The sequence below is a fragment of the Ochotona curzoniae genome, unplaced genomic scaffold (genome assembly GCF_017591425.1).
Source record: "Ochotona curzoniae isolate NIBS_2020 unplaced genomic scaffold, NIBS_Ocur_1.0 contig_4064, whole genome shotgun sequence".
Taxonomy (NCBI): Eukaryota; Metazoa; Chordata; class Mammalia; order Lagomorpha; family Ochotonidae; genus Ochotona; species Ochotona curzoniae.
The window spans coordinates 9,649,796-9,662,949 of NW_024466107.1; the positions used below are offsets into that span (position 1 = coordinate 9,649,796).

Consider the following 13,154-nt stretch of genomic DNA (forward strand, 5'->3'; position numbering starts at 1 on the left):
CTCTTCTCTGCCATGTTTTGATTGCCAGTGAAACATTAGCATGTTTGTATTTTCAGTTTTATTAAATTAGTTTCTCTTTTTTTTTTTTCCTTTCAGAGAGCATTAGGTAATCAAAAGTCCACACTAGTTGAATTCAGCAATAAAGATGCCTCTGAAATTAACAGTGAGCAAGATAAAGAAAATTCCCTAATCAAAAGTGAACCGAGAAGAATTAAAATATTTGATGGAGGGCAAGTACAAATTTTACTTCTTAAATGTACATTTAAACTTACTTTTTAAATGTACATTTGTTTTTATGTGAATGAAGATTTATCAGTAGCAGTTTCGGATAATTGTTGCTAGATTTTTCAGCTCATTCAGTAATCCTCATGGCAAAACTCAGTACCATGTTGATTTAGGATATACCGTCGGGCAGTGAAGACCCATGCTTTCAGAGTGAACGTGGGTTTCATATTAATCTACAGTTGGAGTGGCATGGAGTACCTGCCCTGAGACTTCGCTGTGGGTTTGTGTGTTCTGTGCGGGAAGAGCAGCCGTGGAAGCCAAGTGTAGTCACGGTAAAGCTCAGAAGGCACTCGGTACTTACGGAGTTCTGCTGGAATTGAGTAGTGACAGAGAATTAAGTGAGTGACAGACTAGGGAAATATCTAAGTTTAATGCAATATTGAACATTTGTTTGACAATATTATAATAGCAGTACAGTAATTAATATTAGAATATTGTATTGACGTGAAAAGCTGGAGCATTCCATTATTCACACTGTACATATAGTTTCTATTGAAAGGAAAAGCTAGTTGTGCCTTTCTTTAATTTATAGGTTGGATTTTAGTTCTTGGTGTTTTTCTCTCAAAGTGTCCAATCTCTGTGTTGATTTCTTTTCTTTAAATTAGATATAAGTCAAATGAAGAGTACGTGTATGTCCGAGGCAGGGGAAGAGGAAAGTACATTTGTGAAGAATGCGGGATACGCTGTAAGAAGCCTAGCATGCTGAAGAAGCACATCCGGACGCACACGGACGTGCGCCCCTACCACTGCGCCTACTGCAACTTCTCCTTCAAGACGAAAGGTGGGACACGCCCACGGCTGCCTGGGCCTCTCCACAGGCGTGTCAGCGCAGCCCCGTCTTTGCACGTTCTTTGACCAAGATTACGGTAGTTTAAATACACTAATTGAATGCTGGCTTCTCAACAGTGTAGTCTCCCTTCTGTGCGTGTTTCTAGAACTCTTGGGGAAAAGTTTCTTCATTGAGTGCTTTTAGAAAGTATACGCCAAGTGTAAGGTTTTCCAAGGAGCAACTTGCACTGTATAGTTGCCTAACGTGAGGACTGATGTATTTCCAAACAAAATTTGGGGCTAAAGAAGAAAAAGATGTTCGTGATCCCGAGGAATTAATTTGGGTGCTGAAAGATGGAAAGAGTTAAAATATTAACCACAGTGAACTGCAGTGCTGATTACACTGGTGTTTTATTATCTATTTTTAGACACATAGAACCATCCTTTCCTTTTTTTCCATGATACAATTTTGTAATGCAAAAACTTCTGATTTTTGCCTTCAACATTTTTTGATACTTCAGTTAAATATTTACCAGGAGCTCTCAGAACTGATCATTAAAATTACATTTAGCCTCGTTTTGATGTTGAAGGTTTTAGTTAACTTTTAAGCCGTTGTTATTGTTGGTATCCTGAAAGCCCCTACGGGTTTCTGGGCTCACGGACTGGACGCAGTGCTGTCCAGCATCCAGTGTCTCTGGGGGCTCCATCTTCATGCACCACTAGGTCACCACGTGTCAACTTGAGATTTTAATTTCACGTACTACCCTTTAAAAAGTAGGAATCTTTCTTCCACAGGACAGTGTAATCATGGAAATGTATGTTTGTAAGGATTTTTAGTGAACGTTTATAGAAATTTCTTATCCCTTTTGACTTATTTGCTTTTTTTTCTGATTATGTTTGCCTTTGCAGTTTTTGTTTTGTAATAAGATCAACATTTTGGCAAAATTAATTGTGTAGTTTTTAATCATAATTTATTGGCATATAAAGAGAGGTGTAGATTAGAGTAACAGGCTAGCTTCACATTTGTTCTTTTCAAAAATGCCAGTAGAATCTGAAATAAGAGCAATGGCTCAATGAGATGTTTTCCACACAATTTTGAATAAGTCAGAGGGACCCTGAAGACTTTATTCTGTAACTGTTGGGTTGACAAATGGAGCCCCTCCCTCGAGGGCACATTCCAGCAAGTTCCGGCTGCTTTCCAGGGAGGGCTCCAATGGAACCACGTGCTTGGTTCTTCCATCCCACATCATTACTGTTTTGCTGGTATTGATGCTATGATTAAGAAATAGCTATTAATTTCCACAGTAAGGCCAGGGTCATACTTAAAAGGCTGATATTATTAATAAAGTATTACCAAACTGTAAGAAATGGATGTTGTTCAATGAAGAATTTTAAAAAGAAGTGTATTTGTTTTAAGTTACATTCATCAGATGAGGGCAAGAAAGAAAGGACAGCCTAGATGTGGAAAGCCAGGCGGAGCCTGAGAGATTGTCTTCTGGAAGACAAATACTAAGTTGCCAAGTTGTAACCCTCAGAGAGACAGCTTGACACTGAGTCTCTTCTTTGCGGGTGGGCAGAGCAGAAGGACCCTGAGGAGGGAGCTGTGGTCTGTTGGCAGTTTTCATGACTTAAACATTTCCCTAATATTCTGCATTTCTGAATTTCATTGAGTGTTTTGTTTTACTGAGTAAATCATGTGGATTGTGATGATAAACTTTTAATTGAGGCTTTCTCAGTTCATGAGACTGGTAAAGGAGATACCAAGAATTCACTATTTCCCCTTGTTGGCCTGGCACTTCTTGCTTTCTAGAGTCAGCTTCCTCTCAGCAGTGTACTTCTTGTGAATCTTTGTAAAATACATTCCACGGCACCTTTTAAAGGAAGCCGTGCTATATAGATACGCTCTACAAAGATGACCAAATACTGTTGGAGGAGTGAGCTGTCGTGCCAGAAATTGCTCCTTCTGCTGGCAGTACTTATGGGTCTGTAATTCATCATTTGTTCTCAGTTTATTTCATGAATGTCTTAAACATAATTTTAATTGGTTGATTTTCCTGATTCTGCAAAGTCAGTCAATAGAAGAGTGTCTGTCTCTGCGAGATGTAACTCCCTTTGTATCACAGAAATCTATACCACACATAGCTGTAGGAATCAAGAAACAGACCCTCTCGTGCTTTCCAGAAGATGAGGAGAAGGTTTATTAACTATTGAAAAAACTGTTGAAGTCCATATATACAGTTTCATAATATTGATAGGAGATATTTGCATAAAAAACTCTCTTCCAAGTTTGTCTCATTAGTAGTCATATATTAACTTCTTGGATAGCAGGCTGTCTGCTGCGGCAGCCTCTCTCGGAAACGAAAGTGTTTTGAAAGAGAATACGGAAGGGAAGCACTCCCAGAGAGTGGCTTTGCCTGTGCTCCTGCAGGTCTGAAACCTGGACCAGAGCTTCAGGCTCACAGCCACTTCCCCAAGCGCTGAGGTTCAGCCCAGCCCTCCCAGCACAGTATTCAGATTTTGGTGTAATACTGCGTTTGTTGGTGATAGTCCTGTGTAAATGTCACCTTTGAGATGTTTGGTATCCCCAGAAGAATCTGAGCTGACCGTACACTCATGAGCACGTGGGTCCCCTGCTCAGCTGCTAATGCATGGAGCGGTTGATGCATCTGCTGGAAGAACACTCCTTCAGTGAGACGATTATAATGCAAAGTGATCAAACATGGCTTTTTATAAGTGGACTTGCAATTTTAAAAGCTAAAGACTCAGTTACCAGCAGAAATGCAAAGCCAGCACTGTGAGCGCGTTGCTCACAATGTGCACAGGGAACTCAAAGCCAGGCGTACCCAGCAGCACAGCATGTAAGCCTGAGTCCAGGATAGGGCCAGAGGACCCTGACATCAGCCTGTCTTCTCCCGGTGACTTTGGCTGTGAGGAAGCAGGATCAGCCTGAATACAAAACCCTATACCAATACCATGCAAAGCACAGCCCAGCAAAAACCAGCCAACTGGCCCAGAATCAGTGGTCTGAACCGATGCAAATATTAAGACCCCAGGCGGTTGAGAAATTGCTCAGTGTCCCTATGAGTTAAGCTGACCACTCCGAGAGCGGAGCTATGGGTCCCTGCGTGCTCCTGAATCCACTCATGGGATCTGTGAAACCACAGTCTGTACTGTGGCTCAAAATAGAAATGGAGTTTGCCAGTGTTGACAAATATAGCAGCAAAACAATACTACATAAGCTTAGTAAACATCCTCTCTCTTCCCTCAGGAAATCTGACCAAACACATGAAGTCCAAGGCACACAGCAAGAAATGTGTGGATTTGGGTGTCTCAGTAGGTCTGCTAGAGGAACAAGACACGGAAGAGTCAGGTAAGGCTTTCGAACCTATTTTTCATCAATGCTATTGTCTTTGCATTTACACTCTTCTTTCTGTTCTTGCTCATGCTGCTTAATTCCTGGTTTCATTGCTCCTTCCTTGGCCTGTGCCGTAGCCTGCTGATCTATCCTCCCAGCTCAAGTTTATCTTCCTCCCCGGCTGTCTGCTTGCGGTTGTTCCGTTCACCTTCCCGCAGCAGGTGTCTGACTAGATTCCTCTGTTTCGGGTCCTCCCACAGAAGCTGTGACCCGCTTCCCCTTCACCAAAGCCTGCATGCCCCCAGCCTTCGCTTCCCAGCTGCGTGTCCCACTCTCATGCCTTAGTGCCCCCTGCCTGTGCAGCCCTCTCTCAAAACCCTGTCCCTGGTGCGCAGGAGAGCAGCAGGCTGACTGTGCTGATCGAGTCCCGCTTTCCTTGGAGGTGCTGCCCAGATGTGTCGCTCCAAGCCTTCTCTGCCTTTCCCTTCTCTTGCTGTTGGTGAGGGACAGTTTGTCCCTTCCCTGAGGTCTTGTCGTGTTTGAGAGTTTCTTCCCTCCCCACATTGCTCTGACTTTCTGGGCGGTTCCAAGTGCAGTTGTGTTGGCCTCACCCACAGCAGCTAGTACAGCATCCTGCACCCTGTGGCTGCTCTGAAAGTGCTTGTGGGTAAAACATCTGCTTCTCCAACGTACTTACCATTGTGATGAAGTTTCTTGGTTCTTTTTACGCAAACTGGCAACTCAGCACTTACATCTCTGACCAAGATTTTTGAGGGAAAATAAACCCGTTCATCTGTTGTGATTGATCAGAGAATAGAAATATCTTTTTTTAGAAAAAAGTCTTTTTTGATTCAAAGAGTTATCTGCCAGAGAGAATTAAAATATATTTATTCCATTTGGGTTTTTTTAATGTCTTAAGTTAAGCACGTGTTTTTCTTATTATGTGCTAATTTGGTAAGAAAAAATGACACCACTGAAAATGTAGGTAAAAAATATGAAATGCATCCTATCGCAACTGACAACCAATAGCACACCACGTGAGACAGCCAGAACTTATTCCTAAACATGCAGAAGTGATGCATTGTGTAAGTGCTGCGGCGTGATTCAGTTATAAAAAGCTGAAAAAAATGTGTAAGAGTTTCAGCAAACACATTCATTGCCCACGGATGATGGACGATCCAAGGTGGAGGTTTCAGATGAAACCTTGATGTCCGGAGAAGGTGTCCCTGTGCAAGTTCTGAGTCTGAGAACGCGTACTCTGACGGCTATCACTGCTTTAAGGCGAGACTCGCAAAAACTAGTGTGTCTATAGAGCCCGTCATGTCCTAAACTTTCGTAGGAGAATGAATGCCCTTTCTGTTAATTGCCATGCACTGTGTAGATTTCAATTGGCTGACAGATTGGCTTACGTATCCATCCATTAGTTTTGTAATTTCATCTTATTCCAAAAACATCTGAAGCCAGTCTTAGATCATAAAGTGAAATTGGTGACTTAATGCCGTTTGGAGTAGATCTTCTGATTAAACAAGTTCATTATGCTTGTTCTATGAGTTGGTTTTGTTTATTAGATGTGGGTAGAGTGTTCAGTTTCTTTATGATTTTTAATGAATCACCAAAATGTAACGTATAGGTGAAATTTTGCCAAAAGCTATGTCATATTAGGGACCTCAAATACTAATCCAACAAAGTATATTCCTCTCTTCTTACTTTATCACCCGTTTGTATTGTCAGTGCAAATAGCAAACAGTGGTTGTTTTAAATGCATCATCCTGTTTTCCTTTATTCCTCTCTGTCATGCTTTTAAAAACATATTTTGAGATTTTTTAATGCAAAAAAATTGCCGAGTACATGTATGCTTGTGTTCACACCAGACTTGATGACTGTAAGTTTTCTCTTAGATTTGCTTCATGTCCTCGTCATGATTCCAGGATACTTTAGAAAATATGAATAAACAGGCTTTGTGGGGCCTTACCGGTGCCGGTGCGGGTCCTCTCCCCGCCCTGTTACCAGCCTTCCGCCAGCCAGAGGCAGAGCTGCGTGAGTTAGGGATCTTCCTTTCGATTCATTGAACATGCCTATGCACCCCAGGGACTGGCATGTGGTTCTGTGTGTGTACTCTAAGTCTTTGCGAACAATACCACTTTATATGTAGACAACTGGAAAGTTTATTATATTCTGTGATTTTACATGATTTTCAAGAAGAGGTTTTGCATTTCCCTAGTTCCTTAATTGTAATTTGTGTTGTCACATTTTCAGTGTTTCGGTAGGTCTTTTTCTGTTTTCCTTTATTTGTGGTTTCTTGATTACTAAAGTTGGGTGTCATCACGCTTTTGAAGAAAATCTTGCCCCATTAAACTGACAACCGTCAGAGATGTGTCTTCCGATGGAGGGGAGGCCTAGGAGCCTGTGGCGCGTATGGGGTCTGCAGGGCCCTCTGTCCCACCCTAAGGCTGCCCATGCCGTGCCAGCCCCTCCCCACAACCCTTCAGGAGCCCCGACTGAGGTCTCTGCTTCTCTGTTGCCTCTGCTCATTGCCCAGCTCACTGTCTTACTCCATACTCCAGGCAGGTGCTGCTGACAGCCCCTTCGCACCATCCCTGCGTGGTGTTCCCTGGGTGTGTCACACAGGACACACCCCAGGCTCCTTCCTGGCCCCTTCCTCTAAGATGCACACCAGTCTTCTCTCAAACCAGCAGTTGCTCAGGTAGAACCTTGCAAGTTCTCCTTGACATTCATTCTTTCTCTTATCGCCTCCAATTTGGCCAAAGCTGCTCTTCCCTCCGAATATCCTGACACTCCGACTGTGTCTTAGCACCACCTGCAACCTCCGGCTCCAGGTCCCGTCACCTTACTGAGTGCTCCTGACAGCTTCCACTGAGGCTTTGTGGTTCAACTCTGCCAGCGCCACACTGGTTGCCACCCAGCAGCCTTGTCTCTTAAAAACAATGTCATTCCTTTATAACCCTCCTCCGTTGCTTCATTCAGAGCTGTGGCCCAGTACTCCAGGGTGCCCCCTGCCCACTCTCCTTTTCACTGTCCGAGACTTGGCTCCCGCTCCTTCCTCGCTCACTCTCTCAGCAACCACATCTCTTACCTACCAGGTCTGTACTGAGCTCGTCTCAGGCTTTTGCATCTCTTCCCTTTGTTCTACAACTTACAATGCAAAAGCTGCTTGTTCGTGGGACCCCAGAAAGCCTCCCTGTGTAAGAAGCACCCCTCTCTCTAGCTGCCTGCCTTACTGTATCCATTGTTTAATCCTGTGGCCAGATTCGCTCTTTGTGTTGTATATATTCATCTATCCAGCAACCAGAACATGAATGATGGAAGGACAGGGGATACTGTTTTGTCCCCTGCTATAGCTCCTGGGTATTGAGCGTAGCAGGCAGTAAATAATTACCCATTAAATGAATGACTAGGAAAGATAGCATATAATTTTATGGGAAATACTTTGATTTTTTTTAAGAAGTTGATACACTAATTAACCAATAAATTCCTTCACTAAAATTAAATGTTAGCCATAACTTCACACTTTAATACCTTTCCCTACAACTCAGTTCTGTGTTGTATGGGCCAAGGTCAATATAGATAATATTGAAGTAACCTTTGGAACTTGCCCCTTTGTTATTTATTGGTCATTGATCACAAGATCAGAAGATGGTTTGGTTTTTGACTGTGCATTGCTTTGTCTTGAGTAGTAATTTCTCCAGATTTCTTGTTTTAAGTGTCACTGAAGAGCAGGAAGAGAAGTTTTCTAGTCTTTTTGGAGCCTTTCAGCAACTATCCAGTGTGAATGCAATTCTTGTCCCAGGGCTGTGATCCAGGGGTGAGCCCGCACTTGGCAGGCCTCCCTGCCCACACCAGGAGTAGGGCCGGGTCAAGGGCAGCTAGATGGGCTACAGAGGGCTGTCCAGGGGAATCCCAGAAGGGCTGGAGGAGATTCCTTGTTTTTACAGTGAAAGAGTGCTGCTGTGGAGGGATAGGCTGGTTAAGGGAGGACAAAGGTGTGCAGGTTGAGAGAGAGGAATGAAACACAGGGACCTAATGTGGACAAGGCCGACAGGCTCTCATGTGTGGGATGGTGGTGTGTGCGAGCAGCAGGGCTGGTTTGCATCCAAGCCTTGCACACTGGTGCTGGCATGCACTCAGAGTCTCTACAGCAGAGTTTGCACCATTTGATGCTTCAGAATCATGCCTTCTTAGATATAATGTTGCAGTGTTCTCCTTCTCAATTGTCAATGGCATACAAATACTGTTTCCTTAAGGAAGTCTGTTTGGGTTGGGAGGTGTTTTGTTTTGTTTTATATTAGCTAAGCTCACTTAAAGCCATTGTCTTTTTGGAACCAGATTGTATACCTGACTTTTAATCTGGATTATCTCAAAAGTCCAAGAAACCCTAGGAGACAAAATGCAATAGGGCTTCTAATCTGCGCTGCTGGAATTTTCATGGTGAATGGCCCCCATTTTTGTTTGTTTGTTTGTTTTGCTGTCTCCACTGTTTTACAGTGGGAATTTAGACAGTAATCACTACGGTAAGCATGCATTCATAAAGTGGCCAGTCGCTTTGAACAGTCAGAGATCTCTGGCCACCTCCCAGGTCAGCATCCGTCTTTCTCCAGCAGGTGGAGTCTGCCCTGTGGGTGGAAGGGCAGGATGGTGCGTGTCTTTGCCTGTCATGTCCCGTGCCAGGTGTTTACATGTGAGTAATGGCTGGTTGGGAAGACTTGCTCTTCATTTTTCATGTTAGAGCATTATCTCTGCTGCCATGAAATTCTCCTCTGACGTAGTTTCACTCAAGAAGCAAATTTTCCCCATGGAATAACTACAAAGGAACACGAGGTCTTAACTTGTTCCTGCTGTGAAGTTTTTTCTTGTTTGTTTGTCTTTTGCAAGTCTTTAGAGCTTGCCTGGTTGCATGAAGGTGTAGCAAAGAGAGCAACATATTATGATGTCTTTCATTTTACTGCCTATTCTGTGTTCCAAGGCAAAATGCAAACTCTTAGACACACTAAGATTGGGAGAGGTAGCTGACACAGCGTTGTGGAGAGGTTTTCAGAGGGTGCAGTTTTGAGCCTGAAGGGTGGGAGGTGGTTTTGGGGTATCTGTAGGCTTGAAGGGCCTCCTGCTCCTACATACACATGGGTTTGCTCTCCACATTCCCCCCCAGCCCCCAGTACTCAGGGTAGCCTGCAGAGCCACCATGCACCATCTTCTGCCGTTCTCAAGAGCCCCGCCTCCAGGGTACTCTGCATTCCCCTGGCCTGGCGAGTAAGAATAAACAGTAAGGCTCCGTTGTCTCCTGTGGGGTCCTCTGACACAGGGCTTCCTGGTTAGCAGTTGTGTCATATGGCAGGGCTCTTGTCCTTTCTCACATTAGCTGTCATGCTATCTACTGTAGAAGTACACCAGTGGCACCCACTCTGCAGTTCTGTTTGCTGCGTGCCAACAACAGAGCCACAGGAAAAGATGAAGATGCTGCCAGCAGAATGTGGGGCCTTCCTCTATGGAACCCAGAAATGAAAAGTAGCCAGTTAACTCCTTTGTGGGCTTAGATTTTTCCTAAGCACCGCTGAAATGTGTTATTTAGGGATGCGGACAGATTACAGATGCCTACCAAGTAATGCCATGGACAGAGGACTAAGTAGAGACAGGTGTTTGAAACAACAGGATGCTTCTTGGGGTACCCATATCCCATATCAGGTTGCTGGGGTTCAGTCCTAGTTCTGCCAGTTCTAGCTTTGTGCTGGTGTGCATCCTGGGAGACAGTCCCACGTACATTTAAATTCCTATCATGGCAGACATGTAGGAAATGTGAAGAGCTCCAACGAACAGGAAGGGGGCTGTGTGAGAGGCATACTTTCTCAGTCTTGGCAGAAAAGCTGCAGTCCCCACTGCACCCCGCAGAATGACCCCCAGAAGCCCGAGCAGAATTTTGGGGTGTGTAGGGGAAAGGTTGGGGCTGGCACATTTACCTCATCTCCTCTGTAGGACAAATAACATCACCAAAGTGTGGCCCTGGGCCTAGGTTCAGGACACGGAACATGCTCAGTGCTCAGGAGAGGCCAGCATTCCTACAGCAGCACCCTCTGCCCTCTGCCTGGGCTCGGGGCTTTCCAGGAGAGCCCACATTGGGTTCTGCCATGTCTGTGGTACTTGCAGGCTGCCCTGTTTTGTTTCTGCTTAAAGGCTGTCTGCATATGCATTCCTACTTAACTCCTGCACTGCTTCCTCCTGTTTTGCCCTTTATGCACCTGTTCACTGCTCTACCAGCCACACTGGCCTGGGAATGTCATTTCCAGCAACGCTCAAACCCAACTGAAGTAATGCCTTAAAGGTGGCTGTGAAAACAGTGTCAGGATGCAGGCCAGATACTCCTGATGTTAACTACTTGTGGCTGGCTGCCTTGCCTTGTAGCCGATAAATTCTTTTCTCCTCCTTAGTGGGTTAACTCATAGGGACATTGAGGAATATCAGTTTTGATTTAAGTAGAGGAACTTGGAAGTGCCGTAAGGAAATCACCATGAGAACACGAGCCTTTCGGAGGAGTCTCCACCTTGTTAGAATTAATGGTTACATGCACACATGGTCGCTGCCCTCCGAACCACCACTCAGACCTTACCAAATGACGGAGCCTCGGGAACACTGCTCTGTGTTTCTTGGGGTGTCTGCGAACAGCTGTGATGGTCAGAGATCATGCTGTGGGCAGTGGCAGGTCTTCATGTGTGCCCTGCGGAGTGCTAGCCCTGGAGCCCTTGGGGTAACTCAAGTTGTGGTCAGGAGTACCGTCACTTGCCACCTGGTACCAGGGCAAACTACGGCTGTGCTTGTGTGAGAAGATGAGGTCACAGATCACCCTTACAAATAATTTCAGTGACATGTTATGAAAATACCAGTAGAGCCTTCCTTTGAAGTGAAGCCTGGAGAATGTGCTGTTACTGGACTTCTGGAGGAACCATTGCTACTCCTCTTAGGTAAAAGCGTCCACAGCATAGGAAGCCGCTCAGCACCCACTGAATACCTGTATGGAACTATCAGAAGTTTCCATTTTCAAAATAAATAGAACACAATAGCATTTGCACCCTTGAACAAAAATTTTACTCAGGAGGCTACTGTTTGTTTGGCTTTCAGAGTAGTATTTGTACAAATCCTCAGAGAAATGGAACCATAACTCGGCACAGCAGTGGGCTGTGCCCCGTGACACCAGCAGGTGTCAGCGTGTGGCAGGGCAGGCGCGGGCCAGCCAGCTCACTATTGGATCACTTTGGACAGCAGGGCCTCTGCAGGGGCGTCAGTTGACATAAAGGCCTCGGACAACGTGCTTCTGAGCAAAAGAAGAAAGGCTGTGCTGCATTCCCCTTGGTGCCCGTCAGGCTGACATTAACAGAAAGAATGGAAATATTGGGTGGGGATACATTCCATCAAGTATTGGAAGCATTTAGACTGACTAGGGACTGTTACTAAAAGGACATACATAGTGTTTTCAGTTTGTTTTTCTTTGAGCTTGAAAGAAGTAGGGAGTAAGCAGGAGCACGAGCTGCTATCCACTTTGTCTGTCGCAAGTGCCTAAAACAGCTACGCATAGGCCGGGCCAAAGCCAGGAGCTGGGCACTCATCCCAGGTTCCAGCTGCTTGAGCTGTCGCCACCCCACGCATGCATAGGGACCCTGAAGCCGGGAGCTGGAGTAGGGACTGCAGCCTGGCAGACACACTGGTATGAAACATCGGCCTCCACCCAACACCTGCCGCATCAGTGAGACACTGAGGAGCTGTCGGCATGCTCTAAGAGTGGGTTCCTCGTGTTCTCTTTAGTGTCTGATGAACCACAGTGTTCACTCACTCACTGGACTGTTGGGCTGGGATGTACGCACCAGGTGCATAGCACTAGTTGTATAATAGGGAAGCATGACCACATTTTATTCTAATAGAGACTAGACTCCAAAATGCATATAAATCCTGGCTTTGATGCTTGCTGGCCATATATGTCTCCATGGTGCACAATGGATTTGAAAGCAATTCTGCCAGGGTGGTTATTACTCTTATTTTGTATTTTTTTTAGATTTATTTATTTTTATCAGACAGTTAGATATATAGAGAGCGGAGAGGAGACAGAGAGGAAGATCTTCCATCTGATGAGTCACTCCCCAAGTGACTGCAACAACAGGAGCTGTGCCAATCTGAAGCCAGGAACCTGGAGCTCTTCCAGGTCTCCCACATGGGTGCAGGGTCCCAAGGCTTTGGGCCGTCCTCAAGTGCCTTCCCAGGCCACAAGCAGGGAGCTGGATGGGAAGCGGGGCTGCTGTGATTAGAACTGGCACCCATATGGTATCCCGGTGTGTTCAGGCAAGGACTGTAGCCTTTAGGCTACCATGCTGGGCCCATTTATTAGTCTCAGTTAAGCATTCTGATATAGACACCAGCACACTACGTAATGGGCCACATAGTCCGCATTTTAGGTTTTGCATGCCATGCATTATCTGTCGCGGCTACTGAACTCTGAGAGCATAGTGCAAAAGCAGCCAGGAAACGTGGCTGGGATCTGACATTGTTCCTAAGAATGGGAGGTGGCGCACACATGGCCCGGGCTGTGCCTTACCTGTCCCTGGTATAATAGATGTGAGTAGCCGAATAAGAACATCCTGGTGTCACCGACAGTGAGTGCCAGCACTCGCTACCATGTCCTTGTCCTCATCTGTGTGCTCACTGTTTGGCTGTCAGAGGCAGGCACTTCCCTGCCATGAGCGCATGCTCA

General features: G+C 45.3%; 1 protein-coding gene across 2 annotated transcripts in view; it reads left to right on the forward strand.

Annotated features, from left to right (window-relative positions):
• The window catches only part of HIVEP1 (HIVEP zinc finger 1), a 134,300-nt gene that overhangs the window by 109,941 nt on the left and 11,205 nt on the right, over positions 1 to 13,154 (forward strand). For both annotated transcript variants that reach the window (XM_040984146.1, XM_040984145.1), the window contains 3 exons: positions 97 to 230; positions 891 to 1,066; positions 4,322 to 4,423. In XM_040984146.1, coding sequence (XP_040840080.1) covers positions 97 to 230; positions 891 to 1,066; positions 4,322 to 4,423 — 412 coding nt within the window. The remainder of the gene's footprint in view (positions 1 to 96; positions 231 to 890; positions 1,067 to 4,321; positions 4,424 to 13,154) is intronic.